The 26,254-nt window shown below is 41.8% G+C and overlaps 1 protein-coding gene across 2 annotated transcripts in view; it reads right to left on the reverse strand.

Annotated features, from left to right (window-relative positions):
- Nucleotides 1-24,232: 24,232 nt before the first annotated feature.
- eloca (elongin C paralog a) overlaps nt 24,233-26,254 on the reverse strand; it is a 31,083-nt gene continuing 29,061 nt past the window's right edge. For both annotated transcript variants that reach the window (XM_055634495.1, XM_055634494.1), the window contains exons 3-4: nt 26,055-26,198; nt 24,233-24,830 (exon numbers count right to left, since the gene is read on the reverse strand). In XM_055634495.1, the coding sequence (XP_055490470.1) occupies nt 24,640-24,830; nt 26,055-26,198 (335 nt within the window). In that variant the 3' untranslated portion in view covers nt 24,233-24,639. The remainder of the gene's footprint in view (nt 24,831-26,054; nt 26,199-26,254) is intronic.

Below are 26,254 nucleotides of genomic sequence, written 5' to 3' on the forward strand. Positions count from 1 at the left end.
CAGATAAGGAGGGGTTGATTTGCAATGAGTTACGTGGGGGAGAGAAGGGTGGGGATGGTAACCAAGACTGGAGATGATAGGTGAAGAAGCCAAAAGAATGTAAATGGAAGGAAGGTGAGGGGTGCTATGCAGAACCAGAATGAGGGGCGATTGGTAGAAGATAATTCCCCAGTCAACCCTACACCAAGTTGCCCATTTTTCCCTCCTCATTCCCTTCTACCCATCATATGACAATAAATTAATCTGAATCTACATGAAATATATCTTAAACTGTATAAACAAAGGAGAACATTTAGGAGATTCGGATCATGATTTTTTTATTCATTCCTGGCAAGGGGAGTGGCATCTGAGGAATTAAGACATGCTAATGTGTACCATTGTCTAAAAAGGGAAGAAGACATACACTAAATATTTCAGGCAAGTTAGTTTAACTTTGGTGGGAGGAAAATTATTTGAATGAATTCTAAGGGACACTATCAAATATCACTTAGAAAGGGCATGAAAAGGGAAAAGGAATTTAATATAGAAACGTGTGAAGTATGCAGTTTGGGATATTCTATAAGGTATGGTAAATATATAATTGTGAGGATATCGAGTGGTCTGGAGAAACAGAATTGAAGTGTATGTTCTTAGATATTTAAAGATAGCTATAAAGCAGCTAATAAGGTATACATGATATTTTGAGACATAAGGAACTGCAGATGATGTTTTACAAAAACAACCCATGTGATGGAGTAACTCAGCGGGTCAGGCAGCATTTCTAGAGAACATGGATAGATGACGTTGCGGGTCGGGACTCTTCCTCAGACCAATTGCAGAATGGGAGAGAAAGTTGGAAGAGAGGTAGGGTGGGTCAAGGCCTGGCAAGTGCTATGTTGATATAGATGAGGGGAGTGTTTAGATTGGTGGATGGGTGAACAGAGATGAAAAGACAATAAGTCCGAAATAAGACGATCAGATAGAACAGGCAGAAATATGAAGCCAGAGAAAGGAATATAGGTGGGAGAGGATGTGGGTGAATGGGAAAGGGAGAAATGAGTGCACATCCAGGTGGGGCCCAGAGAAGAACAGGGGATGGATGGGGATGGGGGGTTGTTTGTAAGTTAGTTACCGTAAATTGAAGAATCCTAATGTTCATACCGTTGGGCTGTAAGATACATTACATAATGCATAACATGAAGTACTGTTCCTCCAGTTTGCGTGTCGCCTCATTCTGGCAATGGAGGAGTCCCAGGACAGTAAGGTCAGTCTGGGAAGGGGAGTTAAAAGGATGAGCAACCAGGAGATCCAGCAGGCTTTGGCAGACCATGTGCAAGTATTCAGCGACATGGTTGACTAGTTTACACTTGCTCCCGCTGATGTAAAGGAAGATACATCGGGAGCACCAAATGCAATAGATGAGGTTAGAGGAGGTGCATGCGAATCTCCATCTCACCTGGAAGGCCTGCTGGGGTCCGTGGTTGGATGCAAAGAAGGAGGTATAGGGACAGATGTTACATTTCCTGTGGTTGTAGGAGAAATTACCTGGGGAGAACACGGTTGGGTGGGAAGGCATGCGGAGGAAGTGGTCTCTGCGGAATGGGGTGGGAGGGGAAGATGTGACTCGTAATGGGATCTCGTTGAAGATGACAGAAATGTCGGAGAACGACGTGACAGATGCGGAGGCTGGTAGGGTGAAAGTTCAGGACAGGTGAACTCTATCTTTGTCTGGAGAGAGTGGGAGGTGAAATGTGAGCTGAACTGTGGGATTCAGAGAGGATCCAGGTGAGGGATCCATTTACGACAGCAGGGTGGAAAGAGATTGAACAGATGGAGATATTGCGAGTAAGGGATGGTGATATTGCAAAAGGTAAGATGTGGAGGGGGCGTAATTTTACAATATTTATCGGACCTTCAAACCTGTATGTCTTTGGAGTGCGAAAGGAAATTAGTGCACCTGGAGAAAACCCACACGGTCACAGGGAAATCGTACAAATTCCATAGAGACAGCACCCGTAGTCAGGTCTCAGGTGCTGTAAGGCAGCAACTCTACTATTGCACCATGGTACCGCCCTAATGCTTTAGGCATCATTTTTTTTAATGATTCCACAATGGTTCATACTTGGATTTAATTATATTGTGACCTCTCTATTTCATGAGCTAGTCAGCCTGTGACATATAAAATAATTACTTATTTTTTATTCCAAAATAAGGCCCGAAAATTTACCTGCGTCTTAGAATCCGAAGGAACCTGCCACGCCTTCGACCCTGGAACTGTGTAAAGTGGGAAGCAACTGTAAAAGGTCAGCGACGCTGGGGTGGGGGGGGAAGAGTTCCTTTCCACAGCGTGTGGGGAGTCTGGCCCAGGTCAGCATGGCCTGGGCTGCACAAAGTAGTCAACTTGGCTGGGATCGCCAGGGGTAAAGTTGCGGGGAGGGCAGCAGCGTTGAGAAGGAGGGGGTCTGAGATCATGTCAGCAACTCACTAACTCACCGCTGCCATGACGCTCCAGGCACGGAGCCACCGCATTGTGGCTGGGGAGGAAAGTAGCTCGGGCGGCTGCGAGCGGCCACCAAGACCAGACAGCGGAACCGACCGCCACCTCAGCGCCTTCTGCCGGCTTGTCCGCCAGCCAGCCACGGTGTCCTTCAGCACAAGCGCAACCGGTGGATGTGGTGGTTGGTAGGTAGCTACTGGGCGGAAAGCTGGCTGCTCTGTCCCGGGCTCTCTCTCTCTCTCTCTCCGTTATGTGATCTCCCTGAGCCAGGAAGTTCCTGTCCCTCAGACCTGAAACGCACAGCGCGTTGTGGGACAGGCGAAGATGGAGGCTCCCCGGCCCTCATTGCCTCCTTGAAGGAGTTTCACATCTTCCTCTCTACTGACTAAACCAAACCCTTGATCCTGTCCCGCCAGCCTTTTTAAAAAAAATTTAGCAACTCAAAATGGGGGTGCATCTTCGATGTAGGTGCATCTTCATTGCCGGGTAATATGGTAATTGTTTTAATGTACATAATAAGATAACTTAGATTGATCTATACACACCAGCTCAATTGCTGTCACCATGTTACAAAAACATGGTTGCTTGTCCATCTCCTATTATAATTCAGAGTAACACGATTTTTAAATGCATGATCACCACTGATTGTTTCCTTCGTGAGAAAATGATTTGGCATCAATTCAAAGACTGTTATAGATTAAAATCTTAGTATTACACTTTCCATAGCCCATTTGAAAGATGCTTTAATTTTCAAACGTGGCTGTCATCTTACTAATTTGAATAAGGCACATTTTCCTTTCGTTTTTAATTTAGAGCGAAATGGCATGTTTAAAGAGCAACGGGGTTGGACTACCCTGGATACCATCAGTTCAATGATCAATTAGGTCAAATAGTAAACAAATCTGAAATATTATGCTGTGCAGTATTAGTTCACTACTTGTGAACTGCTCAGAGGCAAACCAGACAGATTAAGAACTAAAATACTGTGCAAGAGTAAAAACAAAATTTGGAAACGGGGCTATTGACAAAGAGGAAGGGTCAATGTTTTGGAGACACAAATTGCTGAGAGGATTCTATTATTAGATGCGGGTGCTGAAAATTGTGCAGAAATAAATAATGATGATGATGAAATGCAAATGAATATTGTTTCATTGCCAACAAGGGAATTGAAACAGTAAGTGAGACTATCCTTATCATAAATCTATATGATAGATCAAATTTTCCCTTCATCACATAATCGCTTTCTAAACTGTAATGATGCAAGTGTGCATGCCTTACATTCCATACTTCCCTCACCAAAAAACAAAAGAATGAAACTTAAGGGGCTGTCCCACTGTGGCGACCTAATTGACGAGTTTAGAACTCATTTAGAGATTGAGGGGGGATCTTATAGAAACTTACAAAATTCTTAAGGGGTTGGACAGGCTAGATGCAGGAAGATTATTCCCGATGTTGGGGAAGTCCAGAACTAGGGGTCACAGTTTAAGGATAAGAGGGAAGTCTTTTAGGACCGAGATGAGAAAATCATTTTTTACACGGAGAGTGATGAATCTGTGGAATTCTCTGCCACAGAAGGTAGTTGAGGCCAGTTCATTGGCTATATTTAAGAGGGAGTTAGATGTGGCCCTTGTGGCTAAATGGATCAGGGGGTATGGAGAGAAGGCAGGGATGGGATACTGAGTTGGATGATCAGCCATGATCATATCGAATGGCGGTGCAGGCTCGAAGGGCCGAATGGCCTACTCCTGCACCTATTTTCTATGTTTCTATTGGAGATATTGGAGAACTAATTGGAGATATTGAACAATTTATTTTCTTCGGTATTCACCAAGGAGAAGGATATTGAATTATGTGAGGTAAGGAAAACAAGTAGGATAGCTATGGAAACCATGAGGATCAAAGAAGAGGAAGTACTGACACTTTTGAAAAATATAAAAGTGGATAAGTCTCCAGGTCCTGTAGGATATTCCCTAGGACATTGAGGGAGGTTAGTGCAGAAATAGCAGGGGCTATGACAGAAATATTTCAAATGTCATTAGAAACGGGAATGGTGCCGGAGGATTGGCGTACTGCGCATGCTGTTCCATTGTATAAAAACGGTTCTAAGAGTAAACCTAGCAATTATAAACCTGTTAGTTTGACGTCATTGGTGGGCAAATTAATGGAAAGGATACTTAGAGTTAATATATATAATCATCTGGATAAACAGGGTCTGATTAGGAACAGTCAACATGGATTTGTGCCTGGAAGGTCATGTTTGACTAATCTTCTTGAATTTTTTGAAGAGATTACTAGGGAAATTCATGAGGGTAAAGTGGTGGATGTTGTCCATATGGACTTTAGTAAGGCCTTTGACAAGGTTCCGCATGGAAGGTTGGTTAAGAAGGTTCAATTGTTGGGTATTAATAGTGGAGGAGCAAGATGGATTCAACAGTGGCTATATGGGAGATACCAGAGAGTAATGGTGGATAACTGTTTGTCAGGTTGAAGGCCGGTGACTAGTGGGGTGCCTCAGGGATCTGTGTTGGGTCCACTGTTGATTGTCATATACATTGTATTGTATTGTATTGTATTGTATTGTATTCAAATTTATTGTCATTGTCTCAATTTGAGACAACGAAATGAATTTCCCTTACAGGCAGTATCATAAAAAAAAATCACAAAAAAATTAAATAAATAATAAATAAATAATAAAACATATTAAAAATAAAATTGAAATTGAATTTTAAAAAAGCACAAACACAGAAAGTCCACGACACAACATAACATAAATGGCACCAAGGTGAGGATGGCACCATAGTCCAGCCAGCCTCCCCTCCGTGTTCATCCGTGGTCGGGGCCTTCCGAGCACCCGCAGTCGCCGCCCCGGGTGGCCCGATGTTCAGGCCCCCACGCCGGGCTGGTGGAACGCCGACGCTGAACCCCGACGGTGAACATCCTCCTCCTCAGCAGCCCGGACCACCTGATCAGCCGCCTCCCGCTGCCGGAGTCTGCAGCTCCTGAGTCCGCAGGCCGAGCCGGGCAGAGTCGCAGGACCCCGCGCTGTCCATCAGCGCCGCCCGCGTTGGGAGCTCCGCAAACCGCAGCTCCAGGATGTCGGTGCAGCAGGTCCAGCACTCCGGGCTCCAGACGGCGACCCCTGGTAAGGCATCGCCAGCCCCGCGATGTTTCAGCGCTGTCCCGCCGCTGCTGGAGCTCCGGTAGATCCCGGCAGGAAGGCCGCGCCAATCCAGGTAGGTAGGCCGCTGTGGGGGGAGGGGGGGGCGAGGACGCGACTCGAATAATAGTCACGTCCTCACCAGGAAGCGGCTGAAGGACGGTATCCCCCGCACCGTGCCCTCTTCCCCCACATAAAAACACCAAAAAAACACAAAAAAACACACTTTTACATAACTAAATAAACAAAAAAACAAAAAGATACCGGGCTGTAGGTGGAGGCTGCTGGCACCAGCGCCACCGGAAGTACCTGTACAGCACTTTTCCTCCCAACCCCATTCTCCTGATATACATCAATGATCTGGATGATGGTGTGGTAAATTGGATTAGTAAGTATGCAGATGATACTAGATAGGTGGCGTTATGGATAATGAAGTAGATTTTCAATGTCTACAGAGAGATTTAGACCATTTGGAAGAGTGGGCTGAAAGATGGTAGATGGAGTTTAATGCTGATAAGTGTGAGGTGCTACATCTTGGCAGGACAAATCAAAATAGGACGTACATGGTAAATGGTAGCGAATTGAGGAATGCAGTTGCACAGAGGGATCAAGGAATAACTGTGCATAGTTCCCTGAAGGTGGAATCTCATGTAGATAGAGTGCAGAGGAGATTTACTAGAATGTTGCCTGGGTTTCAGCACCTAACTTTCAGAGAAATGTTGAACAAGATAGGTCTTTATTCTTTAGAGCGCAGAAGGTTAAGGGGGGACTTGATAGAGGTCTTTAAAATTATGAGAGGGAAAGGCAGAGTTGCCGTGGATAAGCTTTTTCCATTGAGAGTAGGGAAGATTCGAACAAGAGGACATGATTTGAGAATAATGGGACAAAAGTTTAGGGGCAACATGAGGGGGAACCTCTTTACTCAGAGAGTGATAGCTGTGTGGAATGAGCTTCCAGTGGAAGTGGTGAAGGCAGGTTTGTTTTTATCAATTAAAAATGAATTAGATAGGTATATAGACGGGAAAGGAATGGAGGGTTATGGTCTGAGTACAGGTAGATGGGACTACAAGAGAGTAAGTGTTCGGCACAGACTAGAAGGGCCGAGATGGCCTGTTTCCGTGCTGTAATTGTTATATGGTTATATAGAAGAGTTTCCCCTCGACTCATACTCGCAGCATGGTCGACATGAGGTCCTAGGAGGTCTTTGTAACTCTCCGTCATGCTCGAGTAGGCCCCACATACTGATGTCTATATGCTGAAAAATGCCCACAAGTAAAAAGAGGTCGCCATGGAAAAAAATTTGATTTTTTTTTTCACTCGTAGGTTTAGTCGAAGCAGGTCGTAGTAGGTCGGCATGTTATTCATAGGTAATCGAGGGTAGTCGATGGTAATCGAAAGTAGTCGCAGATATCTTCAACATTGTCGAAGGTAGGTCGAAGGAGATCGTCTTCACTCTCCACTATTCGGTGTCCAATTTTCCCGAAGCTAGTCGAAGCTGGTCTTCAACATAGTCGAAGGAGGTCGAAGGAGGTCTTCTACATAGTCGAAGGAGGTCTTCAACATGACACTTTTTCAAACTCTTGTAAACGCTTCTAAACTCGCCAATTAGGTCGCCGCAGTGGGACAGCCCCTTTAGTCTGTTCTCTTTGAATGAGAACAATAGTAATCTTCCTTACGCAACAGTGAACAAAATGTTTTTAGTAGCCATTTAGCTTAACTCAATATGTTATAACTATAACCAGTTACTGTTAAATTTTATCTGCCTGTAATTTTGTGGGTGGGATTTATTACGTAGTAGGAGGCTTGTTTGCAGCTGGAATTCTCGCGCAGACGCGCTAGTAAGTAGTTTTCAGTTTTTGTTTGAAGAAGCATGGGGGAGAGGTCACAGCTTTGCAGCATGCTTGAGTTCCACCATGCACGAATTTGATTACGAGTAAGATCAAAATGTACTTAAACAAGAAGAAGTTTGGATGAATATCTTACTGTTTTTGCTATGATAATAAAGAAACTATTAATCAAGATTCAGTCTGAAGAAGGGTTTCGGCCCGAAACGTCGCCTATTTCCTTCGCTCCATAGATGCTGCTGCACCCGCTGAGTTTCTCCAGCATTTTTGTGTACCTATTAATCAAGGGACTGTGTTTTGAAGATTTATCTTTCGACGAAATTGAATGTCTCTGGAGAACTCGTGATGCGTATCGATATAATCTCCTTACCCGTCTTCAAACATAGTGGCTAGAGGAAAGATTCCTTGAAACGATACAATAATTTGCCATTACAATGGTGTTGCAAAACTTTCCAGTTCCAGGTAATAAGAATAATGTATAAAAAAAGCAATAGCCATAGTCAACTTATGAACCACCGGCAATGCAATAATGCAATGTCATATCAGATTGCAATTGTGGCTACATAAGTGAGATTTCAATGAGGATGTTTTTATCGAAGTACAGATAAATTCCATTATTCCTTGCATCTTGTAAATTCAGCACTATGCTGACAGCTATTCTTCCTCTCCGCATCCAAGAACAGCATTCTCTGTGTGCTTTTTGATCTACATAGCAAATGGAATTGAATGCATTCGATATAGGAGCAACTGGCTTCTGCAGAAACCTTGAAGTCGGGATAAAGTGTTCAGAATTCAGTGTGCCATTTCCAATGGACCAGGAATTTTAAAGAATTTAAACATTACCAGACCACTGCAATAATCATAGCAAAGACAGGAGAAATCAGTGTATAATAAAGATGAAAATAGATGATTCTTTTTGACACCTTAGATGGGAAATCCATCCTGTGTCTGAAGCTGCAGGAAGTTCTATGATTAGGTTACTGGACTAGCAGCTATGCATCCAGGCACATGAGTTCAAAGTCCTCTCAAGCAGCTGGGAATTTCAATTCATTTATATTTAAACATAGAAACATAGAAAATAGGTGCAGGAGGAGGCCATTCGGCCCTTCAAGCCAGCACCGCCATTCATTATGATCATGGCTGATCGTCCCCTATTATTAACCCGTGCCTGCCTTCTCCCCGTATCCCTTGACTCCACTAGCCCGAAGAGCTCTATCTAACTCTCTCTTAAATCCATCCAGTGTCTTGGCCTCCACAGCCATCTGTGGCAGGGAATTCCATAAAATCACAACTCTCTGGGTGAAAAAGTTTTTTCTCACCTCAGTCTTAAATGACCTCCCCTTTAATCTAAAACTGTGTCCCCTGATTCTGGACTTGTCCAACATTGGGAAAATTCTTCCTGCATCTAGCTTGTCCAGTCCTTTTTATAAGTTTATCTATCTATATTACTAAAAATCTGTTCTTGACCAGTTTTGGCCATCTGTGCTGCGATTTCCGAGAGAACGCCGCCACCTACGGCCGTCATTTTTGGCCACCTTGCTCAGAGCCCCCCTCCGCCTTATGTGTGCCGAGGATTTTTCCCGTTGATGAAAAATGACAGAGATATTAATGATTTTACAAAATTCACAATTCTCTCTGCTGCCCCTGCTGGCGGCTGGGGGGAGGGACTATAAAACAAGGAAGTGGTGTGCCTCAATCAGTGTCTGCAAGCTGGAGGAAGGCAGAGGGTCATGTTTCTCTGAGCTGTGAATAACACTGAACACAACACTGAATACATGTCTACTCAAATGTAAGTGTCCTTAGTGGTTCTAAAACGCTTGCAGAATGTGTCTATTGTTTCTAAAATGTTTGCAAAAAGTGTATCTTTTGGTTCTAAAACGCTTGCAGAATGGGTCTTTTTAGGTTCTAAAATGTTTTTTAGTAGGACCCCCCCCCCCCCCCCTCCTCTCCTCCTCTCCCTCTCCTCTCCTCTCTCTCCCCCCCCCCCCCCCCATCTCCCCCCCAGCTCCTCTCCCCCTCTTTCTCTCTCCCCCCTCTCCCACTCTCTCTCCCCCTCTTTCTCTCTCTCTCTCTCCCCCCCTCCCTCTCCCCCCCCCTCTCTCCCCGCCTCCCCCTCTCTCTCTCCCCTATTTTTCTCACCTCCCTCCCCTCTCCCACCATTCCTCCCCTAAACCCCCCTCCTCTCCACACACCCCTACTGCCTTCCCTCCCTGCACCCCAACTCTCCCCCTCAGCACTCCCCACCCCCTCCCCTTTCCCCCCTACCTCCCCCTCCCTGCTCCCCACCTCTCCCCCTCTCAACACATCCTCTCTCCCCCTCACTCTCTCTCTCCTCCCCCCCCCGCCGCTCACCCACCCTTCCTCTTCTCCTCCACCCCACCCTCCTCTCCCTCTTGCCCCTCTCTCTGTGTCTCTGTCTCTCTCTCTGCCTCTGCCCCTTCTCTCTCTGCCCTCATTCTCTACCCCCACCCCGCCTCTCTAGACGTGACTGCAAGTTGGGGGCTATGTGTCAGTAGATAGGGTGTTTATGGGGTAAAAGGAGCAAATTAATAATATTAATATAATATCAAGGTGGTAATTAGCTTGAGTGCGGGGGTAGTTAGTGTGTGTGACGCTGCATGCCGCCTCTCCCCCAAACCGCACGTTGGGGGAACAGACCCAACGGGTCTGCACTTGGTCTAGTATGTTCCTATAAGATTTCCCCCTCATCCTTCAAACTCCAGTGAGTACAAGCCTAGTCTTTTCAATCTTTCCTCATATGACAGTCCCGCCATCCCAGGGATCAATCTCGTGAACCTACGCTGCACTGCCTCAATCACAAGGAGCCAACTTTCAGTGAATGGTGTACAAGGGCGCCCAGGTCTCGCTGCACCTCCCCTTTACCTAACCTAACCGCATTGAGATAATAATCTGCCACCTTGTTTTTGACACCAAAGTGGATAACCTCACATTTATCTATATTATACTGCATCTGCCACGCATCTGCCCACCCACTCAACCTGTCCAGGTCACCCTGCAACCTCCTAACATCCTCTTCACAGTTCACACTGCCACCCAGCTTTGTGTCATCCGCAAACATGCTAGTGTTGCTCCTAATTCCCTCTTCTAAATCATTAATATATATGGTAAACAGTTGCGGCCCCAACACCGAGCCTTGCGGCACTCCACTCGCCACTGCCTGCCATTCTGAAAAGGACCCGTTCACTCCTACTGTTTGCTTCCGGTCTGTCAACCAATTTTCTATCCATGTCAACACCCTACCCCCAATACCATGTGGTCTAATTTTAGTCACCAGTCTCCCGTGCAGGACCTTATCAAAGGCTTTCTGAAAGTCCAGATACACTACATCCACTGGCATCCTTTCATCCATTTTACTTGTCACATCCTCAAAAAGTTCCAGAAGATTAGTCAAGCATGATTTCCCTTTCATAAATCCATGCTGACTTGGACTAATCCTTTTACTGCTATCCAAATGCACCATTATTACCTCTTTAATAATTTACTCCAGAATTGACTCCAGCATCTTTCCCACCACCGAAGTCAGGCTAACTGGTCTGTAATTCCCCGTTTTCTCTCTCGCTCCTTTCTTGAAAAGTGGGATAACATTAACTATCCTCCAATCCACAGGAACTGATCCTGAATCTGTAGAACATTGAAAAATGATCACCAATGCGTCCACTATTTCTAGAGCCACCTCCCTGAGGACCCTGGGATGCAGACCATCAGGCCCAGGGGATTTATCATCCTTCAGTCCCATTAGCCTCCCCAATACTATTTCTCGCCCAATGAAAATTTCTTTCAGTTCCTCTACCCCCTTAGATCCTCTGTCCTCCAGTACATCTGGGAGATTGTTTGTGACTTCCTTAGTGAAAACAGATCCGAAGTACCTATTCAACTCTTCTGCCATTTCCTTGTTGCCCATATAATTTCACCCATGTCTGCCTTCAAGGGACCCACATTTGACTTTGCTACTCTTTTTCCCTTAACATATCTAAAGAAGCTTTTACTGTCCTTCTTTATATTCCTGGCCAACTTTCCTTCGTACTTCATCTTTTCAGCCCGTATTGCCCGTTTTGTTTCCTTCTGTTGTCCTATGAAAGTTTCTCAATCCTCTGGCTTCTGGCTACTCTTTGCTGTGTTATACATCTTTTCTTTCAGTTCTATTCTATCCCTAACTTCTCTTGTCAGCCACAGTTGCCCCCTACTCCCGTTATAACCCTGTAATCCGATAACCCTGTAAAGCCAGAAGATAGGGTGACAGATTTTCTTGACTATTGAATGTTATTCCAAATAATATGCCAACACACCTTCAATTCACTTTTTAAAGATGTTATATAGTATTATAAGGTAGACGAAAATGCTGGAGAAACTCAGCGGATGAGGCAGCATCTATGGAGAGAAGGAAATAGGCAACGTTTCGGGTCGAAACCCTTCTTCTTCTTCTTGATCCGAAACGTCGCCTATTTCCTTCGCTCCATAGATGCTGACTCACCCGCTGAGTTTTTCCAGCAATTTTGTCTTCCTTCGATTTTCCAGCATCTGCAGTTCCTTCTTAATCATAGTATTACAATATTTGCAGTTATCCCAATAAGTTTAAAGAGAGAAGATAGACTTAAAATGCTGGAGTAATTCAGCGGGATAGGCATCACTGGGTGATGATTTGAGTCAAGACCCATTTTCAGACTGAGAGTCAGGGGAGAGGAAGATATAGAGATAAGGACGTGTGAGGTGTGAGAACGAGACGTTAAAGGGGGTGGAGATCAAGGACAATGTAGAAAAGATAATTGTTACAAGTATAGAGAGGATGGGAGAGAGGAAACATCACCCAGTGAGCAAAATTCCCAACCATTAGGATTTCTAAATATTTGGATAATTCTAAATAATTAGAATTTTTATCTATATAATCTTTAAAGTGCCAAATTATCTATATAATCTTTAAAGTACCAAATTATCTATATAATCTTTAAAGTGCCAACTAAGTTACAGAGAAAGGTTGAACAAGTTAGGGCTTTATTCTTTGGAGCGCAGAAGGTTAAGGGGGGACCTGATAGAGGTCTTTAAAATGATGAGAGGGATAGACAGAGTTGATGTGGACAAGCTTTTCCCTTTGAGAATAGGGAAGATTCAAACAAGAGGACATGACTTCAGAATTAAGGGACAGAAGTTTAGGGGTAATATGAGGGGGAACTTCTTTACGCAGAGAGTGGTGGCGGTGTGGAATGAGCTCCCAGTGGAAGTGGTGGAGGCAGGTTCATTGGTTCATTTAAAAATAAATTGGATAGGCATATGGATGAGAAGGGAATGGAGGGTTATGGTACGAGTGCAGGCAGGTGGGACTAAGGGGAAAAAAAATTTGTTCGGCATGGACTTGTAGGGCCGAGATGGCCTGTTTCCGTGCTGTAATTGTTATATGGTTATATATTATATGGTTAAATGGTTGTTAAAAAAAAAAGTTATCTGATTCATTACTATCCTTCCAGAAAAGATACCATGTCATCATATCTCACCTATATGTGCCTCCACACCTACATTTAGGTAAGGACTAGGCAGAGAAGGCAGCCACATCTGCTGAACATCAAGCTCCGAAGTGATATTGGTAGCATTGGACATGGATTGATGTCACAATCCTACTTATCTGCAAATGTCTTGCAGGCCGTAATCGCGGCCATGCTAACCTCCTGCATCAAATTCCACCCTACAAGTTATTTAACATCGGTAGAGCCAAAATTATCAACTACATAATAGAATTTTGTGCCTAGTATACCCTAATAACTTTCAGTCCATTGTTAATTACTTTTTGCATTCTTTACGTTAATGGAAGAGCTATCGTTTTTGTTTTACCTACTCTTGTTTCTCTATAAATATAAATACATCAATGTGGCTTGCTGGGCCTCTCCAGATTATATCATAATAAGCTACTTTCATGGTGTCGGATCTAGTTAGACACAAGTGAGATTAAATTGCATAAATAAACTATTTGGGAATCTAAAGATATATAAAACTTGCATGATCACTGTTAGGATTTGCCCCAAAACATAACACCCCCTTGTCCACAGACAGTTAAATGTATCCACTGCAAGTAATCACTGTTCATCATATTGTCAATTTTTTTACTAGCTTCTTATGACATTTTACATATTAAACATAAATACTCAATTTACTCCAGCAATGCACTAATTTATGCATACTTAAACAATACAAAACCCTAAGGCATCCATCTTTGACCATGTTTGTTGATGATGTAATTTAGTTCCTTTAGCTTAAGATGCTCTTTCTTGGAATGATGAAGAATTGTTATTTGAAAGCTCTTTCAAATCAACCCTAGCCTTCTGGAGACAATAAAAGTATTTTCATTCTTACGAGATTTGTTTGGAGCATTATGGAGAAAATTCCTTAAAATTCCAGATGAAAGGAAAATCTGAAAATAACTGATCTCATTTCCTTGGTAGTGAGTACCAGCAGAAAGTAGTGTCTGTTAGGTTACCAGTTCAGAGAGCTTGGGGTATGAACAAATGGTGATATACATCACGTTGTATCAATCACTTCATTATCTCCATTCTTTCTAAAAAAATAATTTCAATTCTAAAACTGTTGATTTTTAAATTCTCATTTCACCACATGAGTGATCCACAGCCCTGGATTATAAATTGAGTAACACACAACCACGACTTTGTTGCATATAAAATGGAATTTATTTTCGAAAACCTAGTTGTCTCTACTCATGTACCGCTTTACATAGAATCATTATGGGAGTCAATCAACCTATTCAGTCTGAACCAACTCTTTATAGAACAATAGTTAATCTCATTCCCATTATCTTTCCCTAAAAAAGTGTGCTTTTTAATCTCTTCATGTAATCTCCCTTTGAAAACTCATTTTTGTCTAGACTATAAATTTTAGATCATAAAGAGCATTATACCGTTCTTACTCGCATATCCTCTGTATATTTTCTCATTGTTTAAAGTGTATTTTTTTCTAGCTTCCAATTCTGAATATCTACAACAGATGTTATTCATATAGGGCAACACAGAGGAATCTTTCCTTTATCACCTCACCTTCGTCCCCTGACACGAGAAAGGTGTCATTCTGAGATGGGATTATTGGAAATTTAAGAAAGTTAAAAATATTTTCAAGTTTTTGCGTAATAGAAAATGTGCAAAGGATGGAGAGTTAATTATACGCTTAGAAATCCAAATCACTTTGGAAAACAAGTTTAATTTAGTTGAAATTTGTTGTTGAAGAGCACAAGTTAAATGAAATTAATTAAAAAAAACCATACCTTGTAAGGCAAGCACATTGTAGATATTACCATTGTGATTTTTTTCAGACACAATGCTGTAAATAACAAAAATACAGGGCAATAAATGTAAAAGAGAACTTTCAATGAGAAAGACTATCAGGCCCGAGTTAATTAAAATAAATTTCATTTATTTAAAACAAAATTGGTGAGACTGCTGGTGGCATGGCAAGGTATAAATAAATTTATTTTTATGGTGGGAGAAAAGACAGTTTGGCATAGAGTGACACAGTGTAGAATCAGGCCCTCCGGCCCAAATTGCCCACACCGGCCAACATTTCCCAGCTACACTAGTCCCATCTGCCTGCGTTTGATCCATATCCCTCCAAACCTGTCCTATCCATGTACCTGTCTGTTTCTCAAATGTTGGGATAGTCCCTGCCTCAACTGCCTCCTCTGGCAGCTTGTTCCTTACACCCACCACCCTTTGTGTGATAAAGTTACCGCTCAGATTCGTATTAAATCTTTTCCCCTTCTCCTTAAACCTACTCTGGGCAAGAGAGTCTGTGCATCTACTCGATCCATTCCTCTTATGGGAACAAAGACAGTAGTGGGATGTAACAACCAGAAGGAGAAGGAATGGAATGTAGGCTTGACAGCAAGGGAGGAGATCAACATTATTTTGGTAATTTCACTGGAGATGAATGAAGTTGGCTTTAGCTCTAAATAGTTGTCAGGGCATGTGCCTGTTATACACGCTCCTGGCATTCAGCTCCACTGACTTCAATGGAACTGGATGTTGCAGAGGAACAATGCATCTCAGTGGTATTTTAGCACCCGTTTTATCTTTAGTGCCCAAAGATGAATTTCCACTCTAACACTGGTGGCGGTCCAGGAAGTATGCCCTCTTGACCCTCTTATCTCTCCACAGGCACCGGATAGTTTGAGACCGTTTGAGTGAGAACCATTTTTAAATATTAAAGATTATTCTGATAAAAGATACAAACCTAAAATATAAATAGTTTCTTCCTTCACAGATACATGTTCAGTGGCTTGCTGTATATCAGCTTTGTTTTATGTCAGGTTTCCAACATTTATTTTCTCTTAACGTAAGCCTTTGGAATCTTTAAATATTATTTTGGCACAGGAGATAATTTTCTTACAAAGTAGCAAATGTAATAAAAATGGATAAGACGATATGGTGTAGCCTGCTTGCTGTTACACAGCAATGACATTGCCATTCCATTTTAATCCGAATTTAACTATCGTGATCAAGATTTTGGCATCCATGGAGCAATCTTTTAACCGTCTCTTTCCAATTTCTATCTAGCAGGTCTCCAGAATCTACTACAATATGTGGTGCCTATAAGCTTTGTATTTTTTAAATAAAAGTTTTGATAAGGTAAACTTCGCACAAAATGCTTTCCTTTAATCAATAAATGCTGGCTCCATGCATGAAAATTATAGTATTTGCATTCAGCGCATGAATTTTTTTTGTTTGTAAATATTTTTTTCAGGTTCCCATCTGCAAATGAATGGACATAATGGACACAAGAACATAAGAAAATGTGAGCAGGAGAAAGCCATCAGACCCTTCAAGCTTGCCCTGCTATTTACTATAATCTAAGCTGGACTCAACTGGTGTCTATATCATTGCTGATATTGTCTATTTCTGTCTATGTGACCTGTCTATTCCTCAACCTACCAATTAATTATCTACCTCCACTTTAAATACTTCCAATGATACAGCTTTCACCGTCGGCCAGGGCAGTGAATTCCAGAGATTCGCCACTCAGAAGAAATTTCTACAGCTAACCAAGGCAATTCAAGTCTTGGATGGGGTGGGGGAGGGAGAAGAGAGTAGTAGAATTTAGATGCAGGCAGTAACATTACAATAAAAATGATTAGGTTTCACAAAATCAGTAATTTGACACCATAGCTTGTCCATTATAAATAGAAGTTATATGAGGAATCAGAAAAGGATTGTATTTTCAGCTCTATGTTCTTTAATGTTTAGGATCAAAGGCTTGGTCAAAAGAATAGTTTTAATGAATGTATTTGAGGAAAATAAAAGTTTTGTGGTGGAACTGTAGAGATATAGATCTGCTGGCACTGGAGTGAGTGCAAAAAAGATGAACTCGGCTAATTTTGGGATAGAAGTGTTGTCTTATTGTGAATGACCAAAGTTGGATCTGTATTTTTTCAGTTAAGCAGAAAAGAGAGTTTATCTCATGGAAAGATTCTAAGGGGGCCTGAGAAGGTAGATGTTGAAATGTTTCCCCTTGGAGGTCTAATTCAAACATGTGGATATAGATACAAAAGGACAGTCATTTAAAACTGGTGTGTAAGTAGTTCTCTTCCCGGTGGGTGGTGAATCCCTGGAATTCTCTTCCATGGAGGATAGAGGATGCCGAGCACTGGAGGTAGTTAAGGAGCAGGTAAATAATGTTTTGGTAAGATCAGGGAACTGGTGGCTTTGGAGACCTGGTAAAGGAGTTAAAGCCTGGGACAGCTCAGCCATGTTGAATAGCGGGGCAAGCTCAAGATGCTATTTTCTTAGCTTTGTGTGTAATTCTAGATCTTGTGGCATTGACAGCTAAAAGGATAGCTACCAATAGATAGGGGTTGAATAAATTAATAACTGATCAAGAGTATGGTAGTGGAAATAAGATATTTCAGAAGAAAGGAATGAGCAGAAATAAGGAATGGCGAGTCCACCAAGGCGATACCATCAAGAATGCAAGTTTGAGAATTTTAAAATTGAACCATGGCTTACGCAAATGAAGAAAACCTTGGGGAACCAATATTAGTGCGAGTGTAGACGCAGGCAGAGTTTTAGATGACCGAATGAAGAATGAAGATGACCAGGCAGTATTACATTAGAACAATTTTTACTAGAGTCTCCAGCATTCCTGTTCCTGTTTAGAACAGCCAAATAAAGACTATTTGAGGTAGAAAAACATTTTGCAGAAATAGCCCTGAAACTGCTGCAAACTCAATATGCAGTTTTTGACTGTAGTTAATGAAACTAACACCATGAAAAATATACTAAATTCAGTCCTTAGGTCGACAGAGAGATTAAATCTGAGTAGTGATTTTCTACAGGAAGTATTTTATGGTTAAACATCAATGGTTTATAGCCTAAGATCCCATGTTTGCTATTCAGAAATTTAATTGAGCAATGGCAGATAATTTTGTTTGAAATTAATAGAGTACTTTGGTTGGTTCATCAACATTACAATAGTAAAATTGGGAAGTGCTAATGCTACATCTTAGCACTGGGCCTACTGAGTCCAAGTGGCTGGCTGCACTCCTGCAATAGCTTTAACAGTCAATGATGTCTTGACACTGCCATATCAGCTTTCAAAGCCAAAATTGATATCAACTGTGGTAAGTGTCTTCAACATTCAAAAACACTCAAAACTGCTGATAAAACATCAAATGGTGTAATTACCATTTTCTCTTAATTCTTTCAGTCTTTTGTTTCTTGCAGACAGATAATATGAGACCCATTCTATTCCACTGAACTCCGTAAGGTATACATTGGCTCAGTGCAGGTTTTCAGATGTCCATACATCCCTGAGTGGAAGGTAGACACAAAAAGCTGGAGTAACTTAGCAGGCCAGGCCGCATCTCTGGAAAAAAAATTGGTGACGTTTTGGGTTGTGACCCTTTTTTGGACTGAGAAAGGGTCTGAAGAAGGGTCTTGACCCCAAAACATCACCTATCCCTTTTCTCCAGAGATGCTGCCTGACCCGCTGAGTTACTCCAGATTTTTGTGTCTATCTTTGGTTTAAACCAGTGTCTGCAGTTCTTCCCTACACTGCTTGAGTGGAAAGTTTCAGTTCAGCCTCCACTCATAAGAGCCAAGCTTCGGCTCAGTTGCCTTCTTCATAGGGAATTTATTGGGTTCCACCTCAATTTTGTAGATGGAAAAGGGGAACCACTGACTCTTCCACTAATGGCAGACAAGGTGGGTGGGTTCTCTGTGGGATTACTGGAAAGCTATCAGATCCGGCTTTTAAGCAGAGCTTCTCTGCACTTGTGAAATAAGTAACAATAAACAACAGAAACAGAACAAACATTGCTGAGACCAGGCTGATGATAAGACAGCTTATTACCTGACCACATGATACAAGAGAACTACGCCCCTCGCTCACTCCAGAAATACTATGGAGAAGATCAAGAGGTGAATAAAATGTTATAATTCAGAGCTGATATATATGAATTTGCTAATACTAAGTTTTAAATGGATAGAAAAAGTATGGGGTTTGGGCCAAATAAGGAAAATGAAACAAACCTGGATAAACATATTGGTTGGCAAGGATGAGTTGGGGAAAAGCACTTGCTGAATAACTCCACTTCATTGGAGTTAATTTGGAAAGGTCAGTTGAAGGAAGGCGAGTTGAATAATACTAGATATGGCACACATAATGGGGACTACCAGAGACTAAGTGGGAAGGCTCAAATACAGCAGCTGCAGAGAAATACCAAATCATAGGCTTGATGTAGACATGAAACAGTAATTAAAAATAGTAGCAAACCAAGGGTAAGTCTATAGAGCATATGAAATTTAGAGGATGAATGTTATAGGAACATCAAACTTTTTAATCGACTATTGTAGTATTTTATACACAGTGCCTTTACAGGAAAGCTCTGAATTAAAATTCTGAGTATTTGTTATGCTATTGCACACATGCAGAACAATATTTTATGTTGGGGCAATAATTTGTTGTACCAGTTCAGAATGGAGGGAAAACTACCACACTTGCTGTTTTTAAATATAACTTATTGGAGGACAATCCAAAAATTGGAATGAAAACCCAACATTAAATTCGTCAGATATGAAACCCAGTTGAATCTGCTCAGTTTAAATACAAAGTCAATGGCATTCACATTTGTTAACATGAGATCTTGAACATTTCAATGTGCACTTCGTCGATTGAAATTTTTTTCAATTAACATAACTTGCTGCACAGGGGAATGGAACAGGATTTGACTACGTAATACCAATGAACAACCTGTTTGTGTGTGTGTGTGTATAAGACTTAGTAGTCTTACATGAGATTTCAGAGATTATTAATGACCAGATATTAAGTCTTGCACACAGCTCGTTAAACATTGACTTTTCCTTTGCTCAGTCTTTTAAAAAAAACATTATTTGTCCCTGCCTGCTACATTTCTAGTTGAGATATTCCCTCCTGTTTTTTCATTGCTGCTCTGAAATGACCTGCAGGAAAATATAAATGTACTCTAGAATGTTTGATTCCCTTATTGGATCTGCAGTCTAGATGTGCTAGCTAAATGTCTACTCGGCACTTGAATGACTAGATGTGACATGAAGTCAATTTTAGTGAACCAAAGTGGTTCTAGCCAAGAACGAAGGGGACCCGACGGGGGGGAGAGAGCGTCGAGAACGAAGGGGGACCTGGCAGTGGAGCCTCGTGTTGCCATGTGTGATGGCAGGCAGGCCCGGCTCACCTCTGCCCGCAGAAAATTAAACCTTTTCGATTAACTTGTAACTTTGTCAGGGCCGGAAAACGTGGCGACTCTTTATGTACTGCCTAGGCGAGGTCTGCTGTATGGTTTTATGCATAACAAAGCATTTCACTATACCCAGGCACATGCGACAATAAAGTATCATTGTATCATTTAAAATACAAAACAGGAAAGTCTGTGAATTGATAACCTGACAAATAAAAATAAATCTGAATCGTACATAGTAATGGATGAAAAAGTTCTCAGTTAACTCAGAGCATTCATTATAAAAATAATTGTGAGTAGCATTACCTGTTTTTTTCAAAATATAGGCCCAAAGTAGCACAAATCTTATTCAAAAAATGACAGCCGGTGAAATTGATTCAAATGAATTGCTCTCAATAATTACATGAAGATTCAATCCATGCATTTTCTCTAAATGCTTGAGAGCACAGGGCACAACAAAGATTCAGGAACTAGACAACATCCCAGATCTCGTCATGCCTCCAGCAAAGCTACATCAGCATTGTTGCAAAACGACAATGTGGAAACTATGGTACACAAAAAAGCTGGAGAAACTCAGCGGGTGCAGCAGCATCTATGGAGCGAAGGAAATAGGCACCGTTTCGGGCCGAAACCAATGTGGAAACTATACCAGGTACGTCCTGTTCTCAAAAGAAAACATGAACAATCCAACTTGCTCATTGAATGTCCTTTCAATCATCAGCAAAATGATGAAAGGCATCACCAGCCATGCTGACAAGCAGCATTAGCAAATAACCCAATCATCTATGCCAGTTGGGGCTTGCTAGGATCACTCAGCTCTAGATTTGATCATGGCCTTTACCAACATTGCTCCAAGAGATGAAATGAGAGTGACTCCCCACAATATCAAGGCAGCAGTTGACTTAGTGTGGCAAAAAAAAACAGAATTCAATGTGTACCAAGAGGAAACCACTCTAATTATCGTAGTAACCCTTGAAAATGGACATTCATGGTTGTTGAAGATCAATCTTCCCAGCCTCAAGACACCAGCACACAAGTCCCTCAGAAAATGGCTCTCATTTTCATCTACTTCTTCGATAACCTTCCATCCAACATGAAAATTAGAAGTTGGAAAGTTCTCCGATGTCAATTTAATTCTCAACCTCAACTAATGAAGCAGCTCATTCCTACATGCAGCAAAAACTAGACGACAGTAGGAGATGGACTGATATATGGCAAGTGACCGTCAAGAACACAGAATACTGGTGCCATTGCTAAGTTCCCCATTATCAACTTCCAAGGAGTCATAATTGTCCCAAAATTCAAATGGACCAGTGACAAATAATGTAGTTGTAAGATAGATCAGGGGTTGGATATGAGTGACTCATTTGTTTCCACACTGCAAAACCATTCAACAAGGCACATATTAGGGTATGCTAGCATACTGACCACTTGCCAGGATGAGTGATTTTTCAGCAACAGGCTTGAAGCATGACATCCTCCAGATCAAACTATCCACTTACTCAGAACCCAATCCATCACTCTAAACATCCATTCCATCCACCACCAGCATTCCAAGGCTGCAGTATATAATATAACCATATAACAATTACAGCACGGAAACAGGCCATCTCGGCCCTACAAGTCCATGCCGAACAAATTTTTTCCCCCTTAGTCCCACCTGCTGCACTCGTACCATAACCCTCCATTCCCTTCTCATCCATATGCCTATCCAATTTATTTTTAAATGATACCAATGAACCTGCCTCCACCACTTCCACTGGGAGCTCATTCCACACCGCCACCACTCTCTGCGTAAAGAAGTTCCCCCTCATATTACCCCTAAACTTCTGTCCCTTAATTCTGAAGTCATGTCCTCTTGTTTGAATCTTCCCTATTCTCAAAGGGAAAAGCTTGTCCACATCAACTCTGTCTATCCCTCTCATCATTTTAAAGACCTCTATCAGGTCCCCCCTTAACCTTCTGCGCTCCAGAGAATAAAGACCTAACTTATTCAACCTATCTCTGTAACAGTATATACCATCTGCAAAAAGCACTGCAGTTACTTAGCCTAGGTGCCCCATCAGAACCACCTCTAAACCTGTGACTCCTGTCACAGAGAAGGATCAGGGCAACAGTTGCTTAGTAACCTCTGGCTGGAGATTTATGACCAGTAATGTTTCACAGGGCACAGTGCTGGGGCCTCTGTTGCTTGGCATATGTACATTTAAACGACTTGGACATAAAAGCAGACGGTTCGGTTAGTAAATTTGCAGATGACACTACAACCGGTGGAGTTGCGAACAGTGAGGAAGACTGTCAAAAGATACAGCAGGATTTAGGACAAATAAAGAGATGGGCGGGAGAAATGGCAGATTAAACTTAATTTGAGCAAGTGCGAGGTGCTACACTTTGGGAGGGTGGATGCAAAGCGAAAGTACAGGTGATGGCAAGAAGCTTAACAGCATTGATGTACGGAGGGATATTGGCGTCCAAGTCACACAACAACCTGAGAGAGTTAACGCAAGTAGATAGATTGGTAAAAACAGTATTATGTATGCTTGCCTTCACCCATCAATGCATTCAGTATAAGTGTCTGTCAGTCATGATGCAACTTTGGAAATAAATGTTGATCGCCCCATTCCAGGAAGGATGTGTAAGCTTTGGAGAGTGTGCAGAAGAGCTTTGCAAGAATGCTCCCTGGATTAGAAAGTATTTGCTGTAAGGAAAGGTAGAAACAACTTGGATAGGTTTCTCTGTAGTCAGTGGTTGAAGGGAGACCTGATAAAAGTATATTGAGAGGCAACAGATAGGATAGACGGTCAGAATCTTCCGCCTCAGGAAGGAAATGTCAAAGACTAGAGGGCACATGTGCGGGAAAGTTTAAAGGAGATGTGCGGGGCGAGTTTTTTTAAATCTAAGTGGTGGCTGTCTCGAACACGTTGCTAGGTGTGGCGGTGAGGCAGATACGATGGTGGCATTTGCCTATCTAAAAGCAAATAAATATGCAGGGAATGGAGAGATACGGATCATGTTCAAATAGAGGAGATTAGTTTAACAACATCATGTTCAGCACAGACATTGTAGTCTGAAGGGCCTGATTCTGTGTTATACAGTTTTATGTTCCATCCCTACCTACATGCTCCCGTCAAAGTTGATTACCATTCTAACTTCAAGATGCATTCATTCCTTACCATACTGGCTTCAAGTTGTTCCTCTAATAGCAGTACATTCACCAGAAATACTACAACAGCTTAAGAAGGTGGTTCACCATCACCCTTTCAAGGACATTTAAGTGTGGGGAATAAATACTGGCAATGATACCCACTTCCATTGAAGATCATTCCTCTTCCTGGCAGTTATTGTAAACTAAACTGCATGTCTGACACGGATAATGGGAGTAAAAGTAGATGTATTCTATTCCTTACGATTGACCCTCTTCAACCTGAAGACCTCACCATAAGTACATAAACATATCTGAAACATCTATCTAGTACTTTGGACAAATACAGCATGGGAGGTAGACAGAAATGCTGCAGAAACTCAGCGGGTGCGGCAGCATCTATGGAGCGAAGGAAATAGGCAACGTTTCGGCCGAAACCCTGAAGAAGGGTTTCAGGCCGAAACGTTGCCTATTTCCTTCGCTCCATAAATGCTGCAGCGGGTTGAGTTTCACCAGCATTTATGTCTACCTTCTATTTTCCAGCATCTGCAGTTCCATCCTGAACAAAATACAACATGGGATCCTGCTTTCCTCCTCGACTCTTCCCCTTCACCTTTGTAAAACACCATTATAATTTTTGAAATAGTTAAGCAAACAGAGATGTTCACACAACATCACAGAAATAAATTTTTTGAACAAAATGCTATGTTTGCACAAACATAGAGAAATGGCAATTCATTAAACATTCATTGAATAGCACATCCAGGTGGCGGATGAAAGATACATAAAATAAACTGATTGTCAACCCACAGGAAGATTAAACTTTCAGTTACGATAGAAGCTTCATGTTGTGGTGCAGAGCAAACGAGGTTACATACTAATACAATGTGGCTACTGTATTTTAAGAGTTTATTACTTGTCAATTCTATAGGGGCACCGGATGGAAATTCAGCTGGGAACCGTATCAACACAATAACAAAAAAGTATGCATATTTGGGGCTACAATTGTTCATTTTTCTTGAAAGTTTGGGAAAGTTAACAGCCTGAAACCATCTGCACACCAATATAGAACATTATGAGATGGAAGAAAACGTCCAATTCATGTAATATACAAAACTAAAGAATTCCCATTATCTTTACTTAACGCTTGAAAAAAAATACATCTCCATTAAAAGAAAAGATTTTGGTGTGAGTTATCAGACATAAATGCAACACCATTTTGAAGTCACTTATTAATTATGCATGTAGTTAAATACAGAAGCTTAACATCTTTTGGATTATAAGTTACATTTTTATTTTCTAACAATCTAAGAAGTTTGCAGCCATCAGCAGTTCCAGTGCAATCTCTGGGGCAATTGGAAATTCAGGAATCTCTGTAGAACTGTTGGTGTAGCGAACCTTGTAGGTAAAATACATGCATACTTTTGATAGCACATGGGATGGAATCTCACGAAAATTTACTTCATTCGTTTCATTTTCAGCAAACTGTCCTGAAAGACCAAAAACCAATATCAAAATAGTGAATTAACATATTAATTGTCATCATAAACTTTTTTGGACACTGCCCCCCCCCCCCAAATACCCAACTAATGTACATATGAACCAGTATTTGATAGACCAGCGGTTGAATACGCTGGCTCTAGTGCCATGTGGGAGCTTGGACCGTGGCAATACCTGAATGGTTCAGTTAAATCCACTAGTTTAGTTTAGAGATACAGTGTGGAAACAGGCCCTTCAGCCCTCTGAGTCATCTCGCACCAGTGATCCCCGCAGACTAACACGATCCTACATACATTAGGGACAATTTACAATTTAACCAAGCCAATTAACCTACAAACCCGTACGTCTTTGGAGTGTGGAAGGAAACCAGAGATCTCGGAGAAAACCCACGTTGTCACGGGGAGAATTTACAAACTCCGTAGACATCACTGGTAGTCAGGATCGAACCTGGGTCTCTGGCGCTGTAATGCAACAACTCTACCGCTACAGTACCGTGCTGCCCTTAAGTTCAACAACATGTTGCCCTTGGTTGATCGATAGTTTTCTTTAAATATATTGCAAGGCCGCCACATTTCTGACTGGGAAACATTGAGTTTTAAATGGTTTTATGGAGCGAACCTGGAGAAGACCTGTACAGTATATTTTAGTGTTATGGATCTTCTTCATCACTCAAAAAAACTGACTGATCAAACAGAAACCTTGTTCAATGCCAGACCTTATGATGTTGTGATTTTTGAAGCCCATCTTGCAAATAAATATGCGGGAAGGAACTGCAGATGCTGGTTTACACCGAAGATAGACACAAAATGCTGGAGTAACTCAGTGGGACAGGCAACTTCTCCAGAGAGGAGGAGCTGACGTTCGGGTCGAGACCCTTCTTCAGACTGAGAATCAGGGGCAAGGGAAACGAGATATAGATGGAGATATAGAACAAAGAAATTAAAGATATGCAAAAAAGTAACGATGATCAAGGAAACGATCCATTGTTAGCTGTGGGCTAGGTGAAAATAAATGTTTTATTTCACAACACTGGGGAATTACACAATATTTCAACCAGGAATCTAGGGTGAAGGGATAAACAGACTCTCATTAATGAAGCATGTTTTGGGATAAGGAATAATTTAAAAAACCTGACCAAGGAGATTGAGAGTCCCAAACATATACAATCCAGCTATCACCAAATTAAGATTTTGTTAATTAATCGTACAACTTACCAGGGCCACTCAACATAGCTTTAATAGTGCCGGATGTCAATGCATGTTCTCTTTTCACAATAAATTCATGGCCATCAGATGAGATCAACTTTACATACATCGCATCTGGGCCTTCACAGCCTCCATAAGCCCTTTCTTCGCCATCTACAAGATGTTAAAATAATATTGGCTAAAAACCTCTTTGTTTCATTTAAATTATA

This window comes from Leucoraja erinacea, chromosome 4 (genome assembly GCF_028641065.1).
Source record: "Leucoraja erinacea ecotype New England chromosome 4, Leri_hhj_1, whole genome shotgun sequence".
Lineage (NCBI taxonomy): Eukaryota > Metazoa > Chordata > Chondrichthyes > Rajiformes > Rajidae > Leucoraja > Leucoraja erinaceus.